The sequence below is a fragment of the Rhamphochromis sp. 'chilingali' genome (genome assembly GCF_963969265.1).
Source record: "Rhamphochromis sp. 'chilingali' genome assembly, chromosome: 16".
Lineage (NCBI taxonomy): Eukaryota > Metazoa > Chordata > Actinopteri > Cichliformes > Cichlidae > Rhamphochromis > Rhamphochromis sp. 'chilingali'.
In genome coordinates, this window is record NC_137943.1 from 7,578,352 (window position 1) to 7,599,067 (window position 20,716).

The following is a 20,716-nucleotide window of genomic DNA, read 5'->3' on the forward strand; positions in this document are numbered from 1 at the left end:
AGCATTCAGTTTGGTCAAGTTACACTGCAGTGCTTGCAGTTGTGGCTGTTGAGAGCTCATGTGGCTAAAGCATTGTACGGATTTATGGATGCTGGATTATAATCTCCCACACTACATAAGCCGTTATCGATTCAAAATGGCTGCACCAGCCTAGCGTCGGTCTGGGTCAAAAAAACAACCCTCATAATCTTTATTCTCTATGTGTTTGTTTGGCCAGGCTGTATTTTGCTGTGCAGGCTTGGGTTATAAAATACTGAGTGAACCCTAAAAAAAGGTTTTAAATAGCTGCATTTACAGCTGCATTAATGCACGTTTATATGGTCACAGAACATCTTACAGTTGGGTCTGACGTCGTGCTCCGGGTAATACTGTGTAATAAACATTTGCATAATTCCAGTTTTACTGGTTTTTGCAGCCCTTTCGTTTTACTTTTATTGGTGTTTTCCTGTTCCGACCATGAGCTTCAGCTCTTGTATTTTAATGCACGAATGACTATAAGGAGGCTGCTAAATATGTCTTTGCATCAGTGCACTGTGATGCAGTTAGGCTCTGTAAAGTTTCTCCAGGGAAAAGGGAATGCCTTCTTAGAAGTGGATAATCCTAAACTGCTAACTAATTGGTCACTACAGCAGTTAGGTAAATGTAGTGAAGGACAAAGTACAATATTTCCCACTGCAATAAACTGAACTGGCACACATTCATTAACTAGATGCTTGGCTTTGAACAGTTCTTACCATTGTGGGATTTTTATGATGTAAGGGGGTAATATCCCTAATATGGTCACAGCTCACCATGAAATTTCCAGCTACCGCTTGTCCTGCCTCCATTTTTCACCTGGTGTTCAAATCTTGTGTTTGAGAGGGGCAGCCAGTTAAAAGTAAGCTGTTGCAGTGGGAGACGGCTGAGCAAAAGTGTGGATGACCTGGGAGGTCCACCAATACCCAGAACTCTGAATCATACAATGCTGCAGCACTATGTGAAAGTTTTTAATCAACTCTCATTTTTAACATTTTGTTACTTATGGAAATACATCATATAAGGTAAAAACAGACTTTGTACAATTCTAACGAGCTTTAAAGTCGATAATGAAGTGGCGACCTTTAATCTTCAACAAACCCTGAACTCTCCAAGGCAGCTGTTTTTGTAATTTCTAGTCCTCAGAAATAGTTCTCCAGGCTTATTGAAGGACATTCAAAGCTCTTCTTTGGATGTTAGCTGCCTTCTGTTCTGTTCTCTGTCAATACAATACCACACTTCAGTAGAGTTGAGGTCTGGGCTCTGGGGAACAATCCAGTGTTTTTCCATCCAGGTATGCTTTTACTGGATTGGCAGATGGTATTGTGTGGTGGACCATAACCTGACAATACATTTCTACATTTATAATTCCATCAATTTTGACAAGATCTGCAACACCACTGGCTGAAATGCAGCCCTAAACCATGACTGAGCCTCCACCCTGTTTTACAAATGGCTGTAGACACTCACTGTTGGAGCTCTCTTCTGACATTCTTTGGATTCATCTCTCCATAAGAACTGTTGACAGAAATTATCAGTCCAGTTCTTGTATAATTTGCCTTAAGTCAGCCTTTTTCTCCCAGTTATCCTTCCTGAGATTTCGACTACAGCAGAAGGATCAGCTGAAGGACCAGATGCATCGCTTACGTTTTGTCAGATCTTTGCTGGATTTTATCCCTGTTACTTTAAGACGTGACTTTCAGATGGCATTCATCTGTTGTAGATCATTCTTTACGTCTTTTACTTTTTCTAAGAACATGCACACCATGCTGGGATATGCTACGTTTTGGACGAATACGGTACTTCTTTAGGGAATCACCTTGTTGGTGCAAAAAATATTAAATGTGTCATATTTGGCATTTTTCACAGACTTTACTAAAGAAATGGGAATAAATGGTGTGTTCTTGTGAAAGGCTTTTAGCAACAAAATGTCTGAAGATATAGTTTAAAACATGTTTTTTGCTAAGTTGTGTGTTAAGTATAGACAGAACGATGGCTCATCCCTTGAGATAGATGTCTTTTTTATGCTTGAGTGATTTACAGGTGAGTGTTAAGTGGCTTCACCAACTATAAAGAAATGAATGCTGGTTCAAGACTCTAAAGTACATGTGGAAGAGTCAAAGATTAAAATACATAGCCACACACACACGCACACACACACACACACACTTATAACCCACTCACAGCTCTCGAGTTCCTTGCTTCTTTGAGGATCTGTCTAGCCGTCTGGACCTCCTCTCCTTCCTCGCAGCCTTTCAGGACACAAACCTGCTGCTGCACCCGTACACACAGACGCTCCATCACCTGCACACATACACATGTGCAAAAGTGGAGGCATACAATTAGACCCAAAACAGAAGTGACTTATTCCTCAGCATGAGCACAGCCACACACCTGTTCAGCAGTGCTGGTGACGAGGCCTTGGTGCAGCCTGAGAGCCTGTTTCTGAGAGAAACGCTGAGTCTGGTTGTTCCTTAGCAGGGCACGCTGGATCTGTCACACACACACACGCACACGCACACACACACACAGAAAACAAACAGGGAGGAAGAGGAGTGGTGATGACAGGTGTTTACAAAGTGCGGTGTGCGGGAGACAGGAGACGAACCCATTTGCATGGTAATAAGGAGACTAGAGAGAGAGGTTTGATCCCTAGGGAAAAAAAAAATACGGGACGCCTTTAATCTGTTTTCTTGACTCAGCAGGTGGATGCGTTGACTGCATCATCATCTTAGCATATGTAAAGAAAGATTGAATAAAGAATTGCACAGGGACTCTGAAGGCTCACACGCATTGTCCAAGCTAATAAAGCCTCAAATTAAATTAAAAGCTCTCCTTAGGGAACCGTGTTTGATTAGAACCAGAAAGTCTGCAGGCAACTTAACAGTCAGAAATCCTACAGATATATACACATAGTAATGTGTTAGTAGGGTTGCCAACCGTCCCTTAAAATACGGAATCGTCCCGTATTTAGAAACAAAAGTACACGTCCCGTATTGAGCTAATAAGGGACGCACTTTGTCCCGTAATACAGTGAGAATCAAAAGTAGTCTATAACTTTTAATGGAATTAATGCTTTGTTTGAAAACATAATTCCCAGCCCCTCTCCTGCTTTGTGACCAATGAGCTGACAGCACACTTATGACAATTCGAGTATGACAATTCAGATTACCGCTTATCTCATTGGTCGAGGAAAGGTCGCTTGCGGAGAAAATACCGGAAGACAACAGATGACCACAACAAGAAGCATGGCCAACAGGGAAACAAACCCCGACACTGCGGTGCAAGTCTCGGACGACAGTACACCTAAAGCTGGGCAGACACTGTGCGATTTTTTCAGTCGCGTTATTCAGCTCCTGCTCAAACTGCACGATTGACTCGCAGGGGTTAGAAGTTCGTAGGTCACGATGCAGGTCTCACACTATACGGCCCGATGCTCTGATGCGACCTGAGAGCTCACCCTGTGCGTCCATAAAATTAAAGTTATAACAGAAAATCTGTCGCTCGCTCTCTCTGTCTTTCACTCACACAGACACACCACCACCATCAACTTTGCTAAATTGCTAATGAAAAACATTGATCAGGCAGCTGTGATTGAGCAGCAATGTAAATCCAACTATTTTCACGGTTGTTGTGGTCGTGATAATTTTGTGAGGCCACATCGAAAAGGCTCGGATGAGCTTTCCAAAGTTCTACAAGTTGTGCCTCCATCGCTTGTGTCCAGATCACACGCTGCACTGCCGTGCTGCTCCATCTTTTTCGCTGACATTTTTGTTTGCGCAGTGTGACAAACTGCGGTGAGGTTTGAAATCCTCGCGACCAAGCGATTGATGATCGGGAGCTCGTCGTGAGGCTTACACTGTGCGATTTTTGGCCCATTTTGAGCCGATTTTTGAGTCGTGCGACCGTTTTGGCGATCGGCCCGATTTTGGCCTTCATTGTGCGTCGTGCATCGTGTAGTATACGTGGGGTAACGAGACGCGATTAACACCTCACGACGAGCTCCCGATCATCAATCGCTTGGTCGCGAGGATTTCAAACCTCACCGCAGTTTGTCACACTGCGCAAACACAAATGTCAGCGAAAAAGACGGCGCAGCACGGCAGTGCAGCGTGTGATCTGGACACAAGCGATGGAGGCACAACTTGTAGAACTTTGGAAAGCTCATCTGAGCCTTTTCGATGTGGCCTCACAAAATTATCACGACCACAACAACCGTGAAAATAGTTGGATTTACACTGCTGCTCAATCACAGCTGCCTGATCAATGTTTTTCATTAGCAATTTAGCAAAGTTGATGGTGGTGGTGGTGTGTCTGTGTGAGTGAAAGACAGAGAGAGCGAGCGACAGAATTTCTGTTATAACCTTCATTTTTATGGACGCACAGTGTGAGCAATCAGGTCGCATCAGAGCATCGGGCCGTATAATAATAATAATAATAATAATAATAATAATAATAATAATGGATTGGATTTATATAGCGCTTTTCAAGGCACCCAAAGCGCTTTACAATGCCACTATTCATTCACTCTCACATTCACACACTGGTGGAGGCAAGCTATAGTGTGAGACCCTGCATCGTGACCTACGAACTTCTAACCCCTGCGAGTCAATCGTGCAGTTTGAGCAGGAGCTGAATAACGCGACTGAAAAAATCGCACAGTGTAAGCCCAGCATAAGCCCAGAATTAGAGCAGCAATGTTTGTTCGCTCAGAGAAAGGGTAAGAATGGGAAAAGGAAAACACCTGGCTGGAAAAAGTTAATATGTGCAGTGAATATCAGCGCTATGTGGCCAGAAGTGTGATAATATAACTTATTTTGTGTAATAAACAACTGCAAGGATAGATGATTACAACAAATAGATGACTAATACATAAAAGTAATACATAGATGAATAATGATGATGAATTAAGGTGCGTAATCATGGCAACAAGCGGGTTTACAAACAGGAGCAGCTGATTAGCATTAGAAAAGCTGAAATAATACCTCAACTGAAGCCAATTGTACTAAATGCACTAAATGTGCACTGTTACAAGAATGTTTTTCTTTCTATTATTTTCTATTATTGTAAGTTAAGCGGGACAGAGTTCTTTTAAAGAAAGATTTACTTATATTCTCAAAAGTTAAGCATGACAGGCTTCTGTTTAAGAAAGAGACCTGTTTTACTGTGTTAATGTTGTCATTTTGAGCTAAAAATAAATGGCTAAATGATCATTTGTTTCACATGTGTTCATATCACAAAGAATAGAATATGCATCTACTTAAATCAACTTCAAGTCAAATGGTTAAAAAAAATAATTTCACACACAAAAAAAGAGCTAGAAAATTCACAACAGTGGGAAGGGTGAAGACAACTGGGTTGCCCGGCCCTGGCCACGAGGTGTCCCTTATTTATTTTTCAGGGAGTTGGCAACCCTATGTGTTAGCTTTGTCGAGCCGTATCAGAAATGTACCTTCAGTCACAAGCCTCTGGGGAAGACGGATTTGCTATTGACTGAAAACTGAGCTGTCACGGAAATAGTGTTTGACATGCAATGTACACGGATTTGTTTTGCTACCTGCAGCTTACAAGCTAGCTGATGAGTAGCATTTTATTTAGCAGTGATACTAAGTAACCATTTCAGCAGCTACAATGATTAATGTTTAATTACGGCCAACTCTCCTGCTTAGCACCATTAGCAGCCACACTTTATGAGGATTTGTTTAATGGATTTTATTAGGATGAGCATCCACACAAAAAGACACAGCTGCTAAGAAAGGCCACATTTGCTGTATGTACACTGCCTGTCATTTTTTTTTGTGTTGCTGTCAGTTAGTTTCATTCTTTGATTGGCAACTTGAAAAAGTTCTCCGATTACAAATACAAGAAACTGAGTCTACAATCAAAATAAGAATCTTGACACGTATGCCTCGACGTGCCGGATTGACAGACAGCAGTCAATGCAAACTGACAACTGGTGCTCGGCTGATCAAAAAGTGAAAACTCTGAATGGGTGTTGATTTTCTTCGTAACATGGAACACAGGTGGACTTTAAATATGTCTTTGTTCCCTGGCAAGAAAAACCTCAACTACAATTCAAGTGGCCTTTACTTGAAGCAACCACATCATAATTGCAAAGACAACCATGCAACTCACTGCCCAGAAACTGTACGTCTGCGAAAAGAGATCTGTCACTTTTTGGCTTTTTTTTTCTCTTTTTCAAAGTAACAGGAAGTGCCAAGAGACTTAGAGAAATGCTGCAGAGCAGATACTCAGAATCAGAGAGAGGAAGAAAATAAATCATCAGAAGAGTTTTAAAAAATCTTGACATTTCGGCATATGGCATGAGTGACAGAGCAAGTTCAAACTCAAAGAACACTTCTGAATGTTGCTGGCAATGACCAGCGTAGAGCAGTATAATAAATTGCATAAATTAACAATTAACTGAATAATGTTGTTGGAATTTTTTAATGTGACCATTACACCCTGCAGCAAAGATGCCCGCCTGGGCTTTTTCTTGCGTTGTTTCTGCCTAAAGACCTCCTGGAGGAACCTCCAGGGCTGAAAAATGAAGCAAACACAAGTTCCAAAGACTGCACTTCCTCAAGCAGGCACTTGGCGTTGCCTCCAAATGAATGGATGTGACTACTGCTTTCTTTATATTTTAGTTAAACCACAGACTGTATATGTTTTTATCATGATAATACTAATTTTCATCTAAACAGACAAGGTGTTGCATTCCAAGACAAGTCTGATTTTAATTTGAGAGCATGAGAGCAAACCCTCATAGCACCCTATTACCCAAACAGAACACCCCACTCACAGACTGCAGGCTTACTTTTAGGTCCCAGGGTTTCTAAAAGTAGAAGCGGTAGACAGAGCTTTCAGCTATCAAGCTCCTCTCCTTTGGAGCTAGAACTCCCAGTTTGCATTCGGGAAAGATACACCTTCCCTACTTTTGAGCTTTTTTGACATAGCTTATAGCCAAAGTTAAATCAGGTGACCATGAACCTTTTTTTTCTTAATTATGCCGCTACCAGGCAGACTGCTGGAGGACTTCCCATGACAAACCAAGCATTGGTCACTCCCTTTATTTTCTTTCCCTGTGTGTTTCTGTGCCACTATTGCCATTTTTGTACAGCGCTGTGTGACCGATTGTCTGTGAAAAGCGCTTAATAAATAAACCTTACTTACTTATTATGTTAAAAACTGTCTCCACTATCAATTAGGTTGCATTTTGTCCCCCCCAAAGGAAAACAAGTGGCAGCAGATGCCTGCCTCTCCCTGAGTCTGGCCTATTGGAAGTCTGTTCTTATCAAAAGGGAGTTCTTTCTCCCTCAAGTCGCCAAGTGCATGCTGTAAGGAATTGCCAGATCTTTTGTGATCTCACGCTATATTACCTCACAATATAAAGCACTGTAATATCACCTTTTTGGGGAACTATATAAATAAAAGTGAATTGAATTAAGTCTTTAAATCCTTTAAACTGAACCTGTAATACATGGATGCAATATGAATATGACACAGACAGAACTACGTTAGCAGTTACAGACATCTGGAATCTCTATCACAGATTGCAAACCTAACTCTCAGAAGGACTCTGGCAGTATTAGAAAAGTCATTCTCATGTCACAACATATCATACAGACATCAACATAATCATCTCTGGGAACATTCACATTTAATCATCACTTCTAACGCACGAGTAAATGAAAGCCATTCATCAGACCCACGCCTAAGTGTGACTCTTATTACCAGGCTCTTATTAACCATCTGTGTCTTGCAACATGGTGCAGCAAATTTAGCAAACCACAGGCTAAAGAAAAGAAGTCCTCCTCACCTTGGTCAGGGCTTGGTCGGTCTTCTCTGGGGCGCTGCGGTGCGCTTGAGTGACATCGCTGAGGGGCAGGGGCATGTATTGCAAGGTAAAGTTGCTGTTTGTTGCAGAGCGAAGGAAGACAAAGAGGGGCAGATAGAAAGACAACATTACCCTGGCAATAATAAACTGGAGAAACTGATGTTAACAAGAACAAACAGGAAATGCCCGGGGCACTTATAACAGCTGTCTGCAATTCCCTAATACGCAAATACACCCACACACCCTTGTACACACAGACAGAGATGCGCGGGTACAAACTTCACGCCCACACTTATTTGACTGGCACACACGTCAGGAGAATGATGAAACATTCTGTAATCGCTAACATCACGCAGAGATGGTTATCTGCCTTTCATATGGGTGTGTGAGTGATGCGTTTCATGTGTGTGTGCGTCCGCCCTCTTCAAAAGGATGTTGGTGTGCTGCGTTGCGTTCGTCTTACTGCTCCAACGCTCTCGCCACATCTTGGAAGCCTGTCGCCGTGGTGTTGTTGCGATCCCACGTCACACTCCTGAGAGGGATTAAAGCAGCGGGAAATGGGGTAAGACCAGCACCGAGAGGAGGGAAAAGGAGAAGAGGATCGGTTGCTTTCTAAAGTGCCTAATCCACATTAAAATCTCACACAGATACATCAAAGTGACAGTACTTCTTTGACCACGCAGGACAGACATAAATATTAAGATATTCGTCAGAGCTTTCTTTTAGCTAGGTGTATGGTATCCCAACATTAGAGATGCATGAACAACTGCCGTGCCGCTAATGAGCTTCTGTTATTTCGCAGAGCAGAATTTCCACCTACACCCGACACCGACGAGCTCCTGTTTTTAATACATCACTCATTTTCAGCTCATCTTTCCTTTCATCCATCCTCCTCCTCAATCCCCCCCATCCCCCCTGACTTGGTTTGCCCTAGAAATTCAATCAGCAAAAACCCAGATCTATCTCTTTAGGTGGTCTCCCTCTCCGATCTCTTCGTAACTTTCACATCCAACCTTTCCCAACACACACACAGTACTACTCCACCCCCACCCCACAACCCCAGTATTCAAGGAGGTTTCTGGCCTCCTTTGCCCTTTCTCAATATTTTATTGACTCCTGTTACAACTCTAAAGTCAAACATACCTCCGAACATGAAGTGTTATTCGCTGTGTTGTTAAGGGTGGTGCTGTAAAAGCTATGTCTGAAAGGCCCCCTCCCACTAATTCATCTCTCCAGTTTGTAACATCCCTCAGGCTACTCAGTATTAGGTCTGGTCCTAATACCCCCCACCCTTCTTATCTCCTACATGCCACTCCACCCCCTCCCATCTTTGAAGCGCCACCTTCAACTCACTGTTCATAGAAACTTCACTGTATCCCCTTCCTAAACCTAACATATTAATTTTCTTTCTTTAATCTGCTGTCTATAGCATCTTCTCCAGACATGCCCCTCCTACGTATGAGGGTTTCTGATCTGCACTGAAATCCCCTCTTTTCTTCATCTTAATCGTCTATTACTGCTGTAACGCACACACCCACCTAAGTGTTGTGTTAATCTGCAGAGCTTTGCTGAGCATCTTGGCCCCAGAGTCCTCCAGGAGGTTGCCGCTCAGGTCCACCTTCCGTAAACAAGCGTTGGAGCCCAGGGCGTTGACGAGCACTGTGCCCCGCTGCCGAAGCCTCGAGTCAGCCAGCGAGAGGGACTGCAGGGCCTGGAGGATGCCAGGGGAGCAGGGAGTAACCAATACGGAAGCATATTTGAAAATCAGATTTTTTTTTTTTTTATAGAGGGCAATTATATGTGAGAAGCACCACCTATGTTTAAATGATAAAAGAAACATCCACCTAAAGCAAGAAGTTATTACTTCCAATTTCGTCCATACTCTAAAAGAAATCTGTGTATTTATCAGGTTCATTAATTATTACAATTTCTGTTGAAATTTAATTAGGAAAAAAATCAATAATGAAAGAACATGGTTGAAAATCAGATCAGATTTCATTTCAAACCCTCATTCATTATTAATTGTTGTTTTGCTGTTTTACTCGTTAGGACTTTGAAATGCACGCTGAACTAATTTGATTGTTAACACTCCTTTAAATGATGTTGCTGATGTACAAATTGGACATATTTTCTGTTAAAAAAAGGTTTGAAAAGGGCTCTACTGAAGGTTTTTGCCTGTCTCTGCTTAAACGACTCTGTGAACACATTTTTGAATATTCCTTATGCACACAAAGATTTCCAGCCATGCACAGTCTCCTGTGGTTAACTCTCCTGGACCTGGCTAGGATTGTAAGAGCCATCTACAATATTTTGAAGAATACTCATTCGTTTTCTAGGAAAGAGTTAGATGTGAAGGTCGATGCTTTTCTCATGTCTCTATGGTAAACATAAACCTGGAACAAGCAGTTTTTTGGGGGGGTTAAAAAAGAATTCAATACAGGAGAAAATGGATTACATTTTTACAGCTTAAAACAAACAAGAATGAGGTTCCAGTTAGTTTTATACGTTTTTGTAGAACTTGTAATATTGCCTCTGCACACCAGCACAGTGGATTTTAGATCGAACAATCAAGATGAATATTTCCTTGCTTTGAGTTTGGTTTGCTTTTGCAGTGTGCTTTTGTGCCAGTATCGTACTTTTGCAGTACGAATTACTGTCCAAGTTTTGCAGCATTTGAGTTTTTTGAACAGAGAGTTTAGCCCTGTACATTTGAGAATTCACCTGTGACCCAGTTCCACTTTATGCCCATACCATAACACTGCCTCCACCATGTTTGACAGACAATATCGTATGCTACAAATCAAGTTTTTTTTGGTCCTTCTTCATATTTTTCTCTTGCAATCTTTTAAGTTCAGGTTGATCTTAATTTCATCTATGCAAATACTTTTTTCCAGTAGTGTGCAGGCGCTCTTAGATGGTTTCTGGCAGAGTCTAGTGGGGTCTTCGTGCTCTTGAGCGTAACCAGTGGTTTGCACTTTTTGTAAACCCTCTGCATCTCCATTCTTGATGGCAGACCTTGACAGTGACACTCCTACCTCTGTGGGACTGTTCCTGACTTGATGTTGGGCAATTGTCCAGTTAGGTTTGAGCAAAAATGGAGGACTGTGTATAAAAATTGCTGCAGTTCCAAAACAGTTTATGCTACACTTTTGTTAAACACCTTGAATTAAAGCTGAAAATCTGCACTTCAATCACATGTTGACCGATTCCTTTAAAATCCACACTCCTGTTTCCTTATCCCTACTGATAGCAGTCTTATGCATTCTGAATCATCTTCATTTCATTTAGTCTGTTGAGAGTTTTCTTTTTTCTCACGTTTGAGGCTAGAAGCCTTTTATGACTCATACTAGAGCGTTAACATGGTACTAACACTAATGCCAACAGTCTGCAGGGGACACTCACAGATTGTTTTGATGCTTGTGTTTTCAACACTTAATGTGTGAGCTGACTATGGCTGACCTCTGATAAAGTGCCTGTGTAATTCCTTTAAATGTGCACATTTACAACCGCCTGGGCCAGTGTTGGTGCGCTTTCATACAAGCATCAGTCCATGTTCGCTTCTGGAGCATCGTTGTGAACTATCACCATCAACAGTGGTAAATAATTGAGTAAGCTACTTGTCATGCTGAATTTGCGCAGCAGAGAGAGCCTCGGGAGCCCCGCGTACAAACTGAGACCAAATGAATCATTCGTCTGGCTCGTAGACAGCGTGGCTCGTGTACATGTTTATACCTTGCGCGTGTGGCAGGTGGGAGATGGAGCTTAAGACTGCACGAATGAGGATACAAGAATTAAACTGTGACAAGCGAGGGTTTGTGCGCACAGTGACAAATCTTGGAGGTCCGCGTGGGCATGCATCTGAGCATGACACCACAGAGAATTTGTGCACGCACAATATGTTACATAATCAAACTCACACACTCTTCTTCTTGCACCAAATGAACTAGTTTCTGCAGAATTTCATCCAGCACCCTGAGGAGGCAGAAACAAGAGGGAAAGCATTCATCATCTGCATCATCTCCACAAACCATCTGCACACAGCTGCTTCCCCCCCCGCGCAGTCCATACCTGCCCTTGATGTTGAAGTTCTTCCCCAGCATCAGGTGTTTGAGGGAGGGATGCCGGGAGAACGCTGGGATGACAGCCAGCAAGTCAGCATCCAAACCTACACACACACACACAAACAGAAGCCAACACACATCATTGGAGTACGAGCGCAACGCCAGCAGTGGTACGCTCAGTGGAGCTTATGTGAAAACTCATTCAAAGTAGACCTTTAATTACATCCTAGTACATGCCAATAAAAAAGTAGAAACATGCCTGAAACTTCAAGTTATTCTGGACCATAAATAGGCAATCCATTAACTGGTATAAAGGACCGAACAAGTCGTATTTTATTACATAAAATTGAGTATTACTGGGCCGTTATACCAGTGACTCATGATTTGCTGAGCCAGGTGCTAACATTTCTGGCCCTCAAAGCTCCATTTTTCCCTCTCTCTCTCTCATAGTCCATTTTGGAACAAAATCTCACTGCCCACTGAAATTCCAAAATACTCCCAATTAAACCTCCTCCTTCTCACACCCACTCACCTTTTCAAAAGCTCAAGGATAGAGGATGCTGCTAAATGGAAGCGGTTACCATGGCAAGATATTTCAGAGTAAAATGCCTCATTCAGGGATCAAAAATATCTGCGGGTTAAATAAACTCCAGCGCTCACAGTGAAGTGCATTCATTTTACGAAAGCTTGCTGTGACACATTCAAGGAGGGTGGGTGACGGAAGCTGCTTGCAGCTAATGTTTCAGGTATTATTAGCGTCTCTGTTATAATACTATAACTAGATTACTGGCTGTTTGGGAAACGAGCTGGTCAGCGGTCAGCAGGGTAGGTGGTAAAAACAGTCCAATATATATTTTTAGTTCTAGTTTTTACCCATTACAACATCACAGGATTCATTGGTTAAGTGTCAGATTTTTTACTGAAACTTCAAGGTGAAGAACAGTCCTGTAAAATTTGAAAATATATCAAACTAAATATGGACATGCATCATGAACAGAACTACACTTTGCAGTAGTTCTAGTCAACACAATCAATAGCAGATTTTTAGGCATCAAGTAGTTTATGGTATTTATTTAAAGACAATTTAATTGGACTGCATAAATAATGGTCTTTAAAAGAGATTTCGATAACTCCCACAAACAGGACTAAGATTAGGCAAGAATCAAAACATGCCTTTGTTGGTATGTTAACACGGTGATTCAAATTCACACATACATTTGCATCATCAGTGGTATGATGCAGCAGGTCTTTATTCACTATGCTCAGCTGGTAATCAGGTCTTGAATGTAAAGACAAAAATCTGGTGTCGCCATGAATGATTACATCATTGTTGAACTATGAAGAAATACATTAGTTCAGCCACTAAACTCACACAGATAAGGGGACTGGAATCAGCTTCTTTATTCATGCTTCAAAATATCATTCTCATTTTATCAGTCATGCTAGTAGACTAGTAAATTCTAATCGCATTCATGTGGGTGTGCACTGCCGTGTCTCTTTTATACATTTAACCTTTTCATATTTTCCCATAGTTTCATTTTTCTTTGTAAAAACAGCTACTTTGTTGCCAGAACACTTTTCCATCACTAGGATGGGTCAGAAGATGCCAACGCCAGCCTGTGAACATGCAGGGGTTTAGTTAGCAAGCCGATAACCAGCTCCGTGTGACCACTGATCGCCACAGGGAGGGTAAGTGAGTCGTGATAACAGTAAGACACCCTGGGTATGATGAACTCTCTTCATAGTGCAGGCCTCTGGTTGTTGTGTTTGTGGCATTTCAAGTACAAGTGCTGCCAACAGTGAAGCTGCAGATTCACCTCAAACTATCCGATGTCAACACTCACAGCTGAAGGGTGCTTCTCCCAGCTCTACTTACATTTTCATTTACTGGTTGTTATAAAATGCAGACAGATAGATCAGGAAATAACCAATATCAACCAACAGTACTGGCCCACCGATAAATCAGCCAGGCTCTAGGGACTGAGACTGGTTCACTAGTTTAGTTTAAAAGAAAGCCATTCAATTTAAAAGCTGATGGAGTCAAAACAATAATGGCGTAGTCTATACGATTTACAGCTACCCAACACACATACAACAACCCCTGTAAGTGCATCCCTTGTGGGTTCTTACCATTATCAGAGATATCTAAAGTCCCCACGCATGAAACTCGAGGAAACAGCTCCTGAATCACCCCGGCACCTGCTGACCTCAACTGTGGAAGGCAGACAGAGAGGAGCAGAGCATGATGGGATAGCCACAGGAGGTGATATATGAAGATGATGAGTGAATACACCCTGAGTACAGGCCGACAGAGCGTACCTCACAGCTGCTGATGTCCAGGTGTAAATCAGTGATATGAGGGTTATTGGACAAACCGAGGAACAGCGCCCTGAAGGAAAACAGAGGTAGGATGGGATGGGAAAGAGAGCGAGAGAGAGGAAATACAGATTAATCGTGAAGCAGATATAGAAAAAGGGGTACGAAAATGATAGTTAGATAAGAGGAAATGTTGAGAAACAGAGGTCAATTGAGGCACAAGGATGAGCAAAAACCACATTGGAAAAGAAAAATAAAGAAAAATCAGTTCCACTTAAATCCAATCGCCTTTCTCCCTCTAACAACCCCCCCTCCTGCCCCACATTCTCCTCTGCACACCTAAAAGTTTAAGAACCATCTTAAAGGATTTAGAGAAAAGTAGCTTAAATATAAGATTCATAGCTCACTAAGTTGGCAACAGAAATTACCTCAAAAACCTTCAAGTTTTATTCAGAAGTGGCCGATTGTAGCGACTGTACATTTACACAAGCCCAGCTGGATGCGGGGGAAAAATACATTTGCACATCAAGGCTCCGCTGGAGGTTGTTCTTGTGCAATGAATACACATTTAAGAGTTATGCACCATGAGGAGGTAATGAGGAAAAGTGCTAAGTGGGGAGTCTGCTCCATCCATTTTGGCAGGGATCCATCACGCAGCGCGCAATCATCCCAATTGCTGGCATTTTGCTTTGTTTTCTCTGCTATTGATTGTGTTCAGCAGGCTATACGCCTAGCAGAGAAACTGTAATATTGCAAAACTCCATTTATCCCCGTTGGGAAACTCCTTTTTTTTTGTTGCTTGGCTGCTTTGTGAGCTGGTTTAGCTACAGATCTCCTGAAGCTGGTGGGCATAGAGTCCTCCACAAAGACACGTCAGCACAGTGGAAGCTGGCCAACACGGGGGCTTCAGTCTGTGTCAACTGATTGAAGGCCAGTCAACTAACGGAACAGTGAACTGGCTCCACTGTCAAGGAAAAGCATTTGAAGCCTAATGTGCACCTTGATGATTAACTCTCACTGGTGGTTTGGATGCAAACCACACTCCATATGGCATAAGCTATTTTTGTACTGAAACAATGATGACCGAAAAATGGCAACCTTGTTTGCTGGGCGGTTTTTGCTTTAAATTAGGACAGGTTAGGGTACTATCCTCCTCCTATCAAGGCCTCTGCATGCATTAAAGTTAGAGTACAGGAATAGGAATGCAGAAATAATGCATTGGGTGGGGGGGGGGCTCTCCCATTTCTACGAGTCTCCTTTTGGATGGAAAACCGAAAAGCCTTCAGCGGTCTTCCTCCTTGAATTCGGTTTATACAGTGTTTTGAAACTAAAGCAGCTTACAGCATCATGAGTGGATACATTTTTAGCTGGAGTGGCCCCAGTGGGAATTCATTCTTCAGCACTCGCAGTCAAAACTGCCAGTGACACCCTGAACAAGGTTAGGAGTTAAAAATAACAAGATGCGCGAGTTTGTCTTATAACCCACATATATCATCAACCTCCACTGAAGCTAAACAGAATATGAGTTCTGGCTGTACCCGCAAAGTTTCCATTCATCACTATTCTCCCGCAAAAGTAAAAAATGTACCTGATCGCACAGCTGCTCGGCAGGTAGTCTGAGGGGGAAATGCTGCGTCCAATATCATAACGAAAGAAACGTGTCTCCCTCAAGTCCGCGTTTGCTCACTTAAGGCGTTTCATCCCGTAATTGGATTATTTTGCAGATTTCATTACTCCTACTGTGCATGAAATTTGTAGTAGAAATGCTGGGAGACATCATCCAAAAAATTATTAAAGTGAGGTTTTTTAAAGCAACAGATTCGCTTAATTCATAATTCCAAGCCTACTGTAATATTTCTATTTTCAAAAAGGACTTTAAACTTATCTTGTAGGAGTAAGTGGCTTCTCCAAATTTCAGTCATAAAGTATGTAGGAGGCACAGGAACACACTTTCTCCAGCGTCTCCTTAGCAGGTAATTTATAGCTTTTTTTCCTCTAATAATACTAGCATAATAGTTCAGTAGCTGCTTGATGTCTATATTAGCGCATCCTGTTGGCATCTTGGCATTTATTACAGGATATTTTGCCAAGTCAGTATATGCATCACGTCTAGAGATTTCCCAAATGAAGTGGAAGAGAATCAGATGCCAGTTGGCTGTCACAAATGATGATATACAGGTCAAAGCTAAACATATAGTCAGCAGAATATTTATACTGTAGCCACATCAAGAAGACCCAGTGTATCAATACATAATTAGAATACAAAACTAACAGTAGTTAGGTCGGGACCACAAGAGTCTAAAGATGATCGATATTTCTATCTGCAGTAATTTATATTTGACAGTGTGGGGTCTTTTGTGGGATAGCAGCAGCAAACCTAGCACATTACAGAGCAGACACCAATGACAGCAAGTATGAGACTGATCAAGTTAGACACAGCATGAAAGGCAAAGCAGGAATGGTGGGTTGCCAAGCTGCTTGCACCTCCACAGCAACTGTGGGCAGGCTAGAGCATTTTGAGTAGCACAACCTATATGAGCTCTAACAGGATGGCAGCAGAGTTCGACTGACAGTCTTATGAGCTAAAGCAAAGCCCAACCCAATTTTGTTTAGAACTCCATTTAGGGTGTGCGCTAATTTCATAACAATACTCCTTTGTATGACTCCCTGAATGAAACTGTAATTAAACCTGAAGACTGATGACAAAAAAGTCAATTTCTTGTGACTGGTTTTGTCATAATGTCACATCATAAAGACAGATTCTAATTTGGCTTATCAGACATATGCACCCCTAATTATCATGGGTTGGTCCTGATGACAGCATACAATTACCAGTTTACTGCCAGACACTGAGCTTGAGCATATTCTTTGACCCTCTTTATATGTAGACTTAACATGCCAGTTAGTAATATATAGTGCTTTGGTACCTTTATGGCAACTGTGCCCAGCGCTGACTTTGATCTATGTGTCATAAGAGAAAAGAGACCTCTCTCTTCACAGGTCACTTCTTCTGTCAGAACTATGAGCATCTTCACAGAGCAGCTTTTGAAAGGTTGTTTTGATGCATTTTTCTGACTGACTTGTTTATTTGGCATTTTTCTCCTTTATCTATATCTGGATACAGGTTTGTGACTCTTGGGGATTATATCTTGTTTTTTCCACCATCAAATAAACTTTAGTCTTTTGTGTCATATGGAAATACAATGTAATGAGCCAAGGTCCAGTAACACATAACAATACATACAAAAGATCCTGAAGTACTGTGCAAAAGCAACAGGGTTTTTTTCCTCCCGCCGGACGTTGCTTGATTTTAAGTCATTTTCAATCCTCGCCATTTACAGAGGAATGGGTTTTATTTTTGGGGGTTTTTTTTTATTTCTTAAGCAACTTAACGCTGACGTATGAATCATGATCAGAAACTGTGTCAGTGGAAGGGTGGCTGTCAAGAAGCCAAGGAAAGGAAATGAGGAGAAAAGGCTGAGGTATCCCAAATTGCACAAGACCTGGACTGAAAATCACTGGCAACCAGTCTTATAAAGTCATTAACGCAAATATGGTTCAAATCCTTGTCAATATATGGAGGGGTTCAGGTGAAGGTTACAACAGTGGATGTCTACAGCCGTCTGTAAAACACAGTGGAGGCTCTGTCACAGTTTTGCACTGCATTTTGGCCAGTGGTGTCAGCGACCTTGTTAAAATTTACTGAATAACAAACACAAAAAAGTACCATCAGATTTTGATACACCATGCAGCAACATCTGGAACATGTCTGACTGGCGACAGCTTCAGTTTTCAGCATGACAATGATCCTAAACAGCCAACGCAGTAAAAACATACATGGATAGAAAAACACCATCAGTCTTGGATTGGCCTCCAAAGAGTCTGGACCTCAACATTATTGAAGCAGTGTGGGATCATCTTGACAGAGATGAGAACAAAAGGCAGCCAACATCCAAAGAAGAGTATTGAATGTCCTTCAAGAAGCCTGGAGACTGTTTAAAGCAACTGAGTTAAGGAATAAAGGTGGTTATACCAAATATTGACTTTCAGGCTTGTTAGAATTGTACAAACTGTTTTTGCCTTATATACTTATGTCCATGTACGCCTCCACATGTTTAAATTAAATTGTTGTACTTCTTTCCCATTTTCCTCATATACATAAATGATGGGTGGCTCAAGACTTTTGCACAGCACTTCCAATTTCCAGTTTGATTTTCCCTGAAAATCCATGCGTTTCACAGCGACTCACCTCATCGAATCAGGGGGGACCTTCATAGAGGCCAGGCTGACATGTGTGAGGCTGAATGCTGAGCTGAAGAACTGACGGAAAGTTGGCAGAGAATCTCTGGCTTTTCTGGAAAAAGGACAGTACAGAAAAAACAGGAAGATTTTAAAACAGAGGGGGAGAGGAGCACCGAGGAGAGCATTTAAGTTAAATCTTAATCAGGCAGACCGAAAAATAGGATGACACTGATCTATAACAAGAGCGAGGATGACAGGAGGACTTGATACGCTCATAAAGAGTGACAGAATTTGCAGTAGACAAGCAGAGCAATGACAGGGGGGGAACAAGGGAGGGAAGAGAGCCAGAAGAAGGCTGAAGCAAAAAAGATGCTCGCTGCGACATTTGGGTCAGTATTATATCAACCCGACAGCATGAAAAGGTGAAGTCGGCATTAATTACTGCCATCACTTAAAAGGTAACATGGACCTATTATCTAACCATCTGCCTGACATATACAGCACATTAGCCCGTCATCATAGGAAGCATAGAGAATAAGTCTCCATGTATGAACAACATTCCTCTGAGTCAGAGCAGGCACTGTACTCGGCATTCATGGAATGAATATAGTGTACTGTTTCCGATCTGTTTAGCACTTGTCAAAGCTGTCAATCTGCCGTTCCAGCCCCCGCGCTGTACACATAATTCACCACAGGGGAGGATGAGGAAGGGAGGCTAGAGGAGGAACGATAAAGTCATGAGTGGCGAGGAGGAGGAGGAGGAGAGAGTGAGGGGAAGGATGAATTCATCTTGCAGAAAGATGAAGTTTGTTTTTCTTGGAAAGATTACCTGCTATTGCTTTTCAGGCGGCTGATATGTTGTTTACTTGTGCAGCACAAAACTCTTTTTTTTAGCTTCTACCTGATAAATGAGTATTGCTGTCACTGATGAGGCACTTTGAAAGCAAACTCATGAGAAGTAAAATTTACCTCATAGTTCACTAGTCAAAAAAAAACCCCTATATATAGAGAGATAGACAATCTTTTATACTTGACATGAAAAGCACAGCTGCGGCTGATTTCATTAACAATTCTATGAAAGCAGCCACCAGGGATTTGAACTATATTCAGTCCCTCCCACCTGAAACCCAGTGTATTTTATGAAGCACATAGGCACAGGCATGCATGTTGCATTTTGAAATGCTGAGGGTGAAGAACATTTTTTTTAACCAAAATCAATGTCATACCCACTCCCAGTACCACAGTTTAAAACCAAAGTTTTATCTCAGCATGATTTTTTTTTCTTTGACCAGCTTTGAACATCGATATGTCCTTGTCCACTAGAATAGGCCCTGAGCAACAGATCCACAGTTAGAAGTGCTCAGCCGTCTCTACAGACTGTGTAGAAATGCCATGGAGACTATCCAACACATAGTAGCAGGATGTAAGATTCAAGCTGGAAACGCATACATTTGGAAGCACAACCTAGTGACTGTGATAGGCTACAGGAACATCTGCGCCGCATATGGACTAGAAGTCCCCAAGTCCCGATGTGAAATCCCACCAAAGGTGGTTGAGAACAACAGGGCTGAGGTCCTGTGGGAGTTCCAGTTCCATACAGACAAGCAGCCAACCAACCAGACATAGAGGTGGTTGACACGGAAGATTAGAAAAAAGTTGTGACAGATGTGGCAATCCCAGCAGATAGCAACATCAGGAAGAAGAAGCATGAGAAAATAGAGTACTAGGAGTACAAGGAGCTAAAGAAACAACTGGAGCAGATTTGAAAAGTAAAATCCAAACAGGTCCCACTGGTAACAAGAGCAGTATGAACTATAACATCAGAGATCTCCATCCAGAAGAGCATAGTCCTAATTAGCAGAACCCCCAAACTCCAAGGACTCTGTTAGAGCACCCCAGCTTGAGAAGAACAGACAAACTACCACCCAGGGGTGATGGTGGAGTTATATATACCATATGTTCAGAGTCCCTGATCTATCCTGACTGCACAATTGATGATTCACCAAATTATTGTTGGTTTAATATGACAGCAAACTACAATAAAAGGCTTATTCCTTACTTTAACAGTTTAATCATACATATCATAATCATTTAAGGTTCGTCTTTTCCAATGATGCTTTAGCACCTTATTGTAATGGCTTCCTTAAGCTCGATCAACACTTTGACTCCGTTATCTGAATTAAGCCATTTCAGAAACACAGTCACACTTTCAAACAAGTCCTTCAAACTTCATCAACACTTTGTC

At 41.9% G+C, this 20,716-nt stretch overlaps 1 protein-coding gene across 3 annotated transcripts in view; it reads right to left on the reverse strand.

Annotated features, from left to right (window-relative positions):
- Nucleotides 1–20,716, reverse strand: part of carmil3 (capping protein regulator and myosin 1 linker 3) — a 111,350-nt gene that overhangs the window by 24,302 nt on the left and 66,332 nt on the right. For all 3 annotated transcript variants that reach the window (XM_080861729.1, XM_080861728.1, XM_080861727.1), the window contains exons 16-25: nucleotides 18,479–18,583; nucleotides 14,233–14,302; nucleotides 14,044–14,125; nucleotides 11,921–12,017; nucleotides 11,770–11,824; nucleotides 9,391–9,563; nucleotides 8,316–8,384; nucleotides 7,835–7,928; nucleotides 2,410–2,508; nucleotides 2,200–2,319 (exon numbers count right to left, since the gene is read on the reverse strand). In XM_080861729.1, the coding sequence (XP_080717855.1) occupies nucleotides 2,200–2,319; nucleotides 2,410–2,508; nucleotides 7,835–7,928; nucleotides 8,316–8,384; nucleotides 9,391–9,563; nucleotides 11,770–11,824; nucleotides 11,921–12,017; nucleotides 14,044–14,125; nucleotides 14,233–14,302; nucleotides 18,479–18,583 (964 nt within the window). The remainder of the gene's footprint in view (nucleotides 1–2,199; nucleotides 2,320–2,409; nucleotides 2,509–7,834; nucleotides 7,929–8,315; nucleotides 8,385–9,390; nucleotides 9,564–11,769; nucleotides 11,825–11,920; nucleotides 12,018–14,043; nucleotides 14,126–14,232; nucleotides 14,303–18,478; nucleotides 18,584–20,716) is intronic.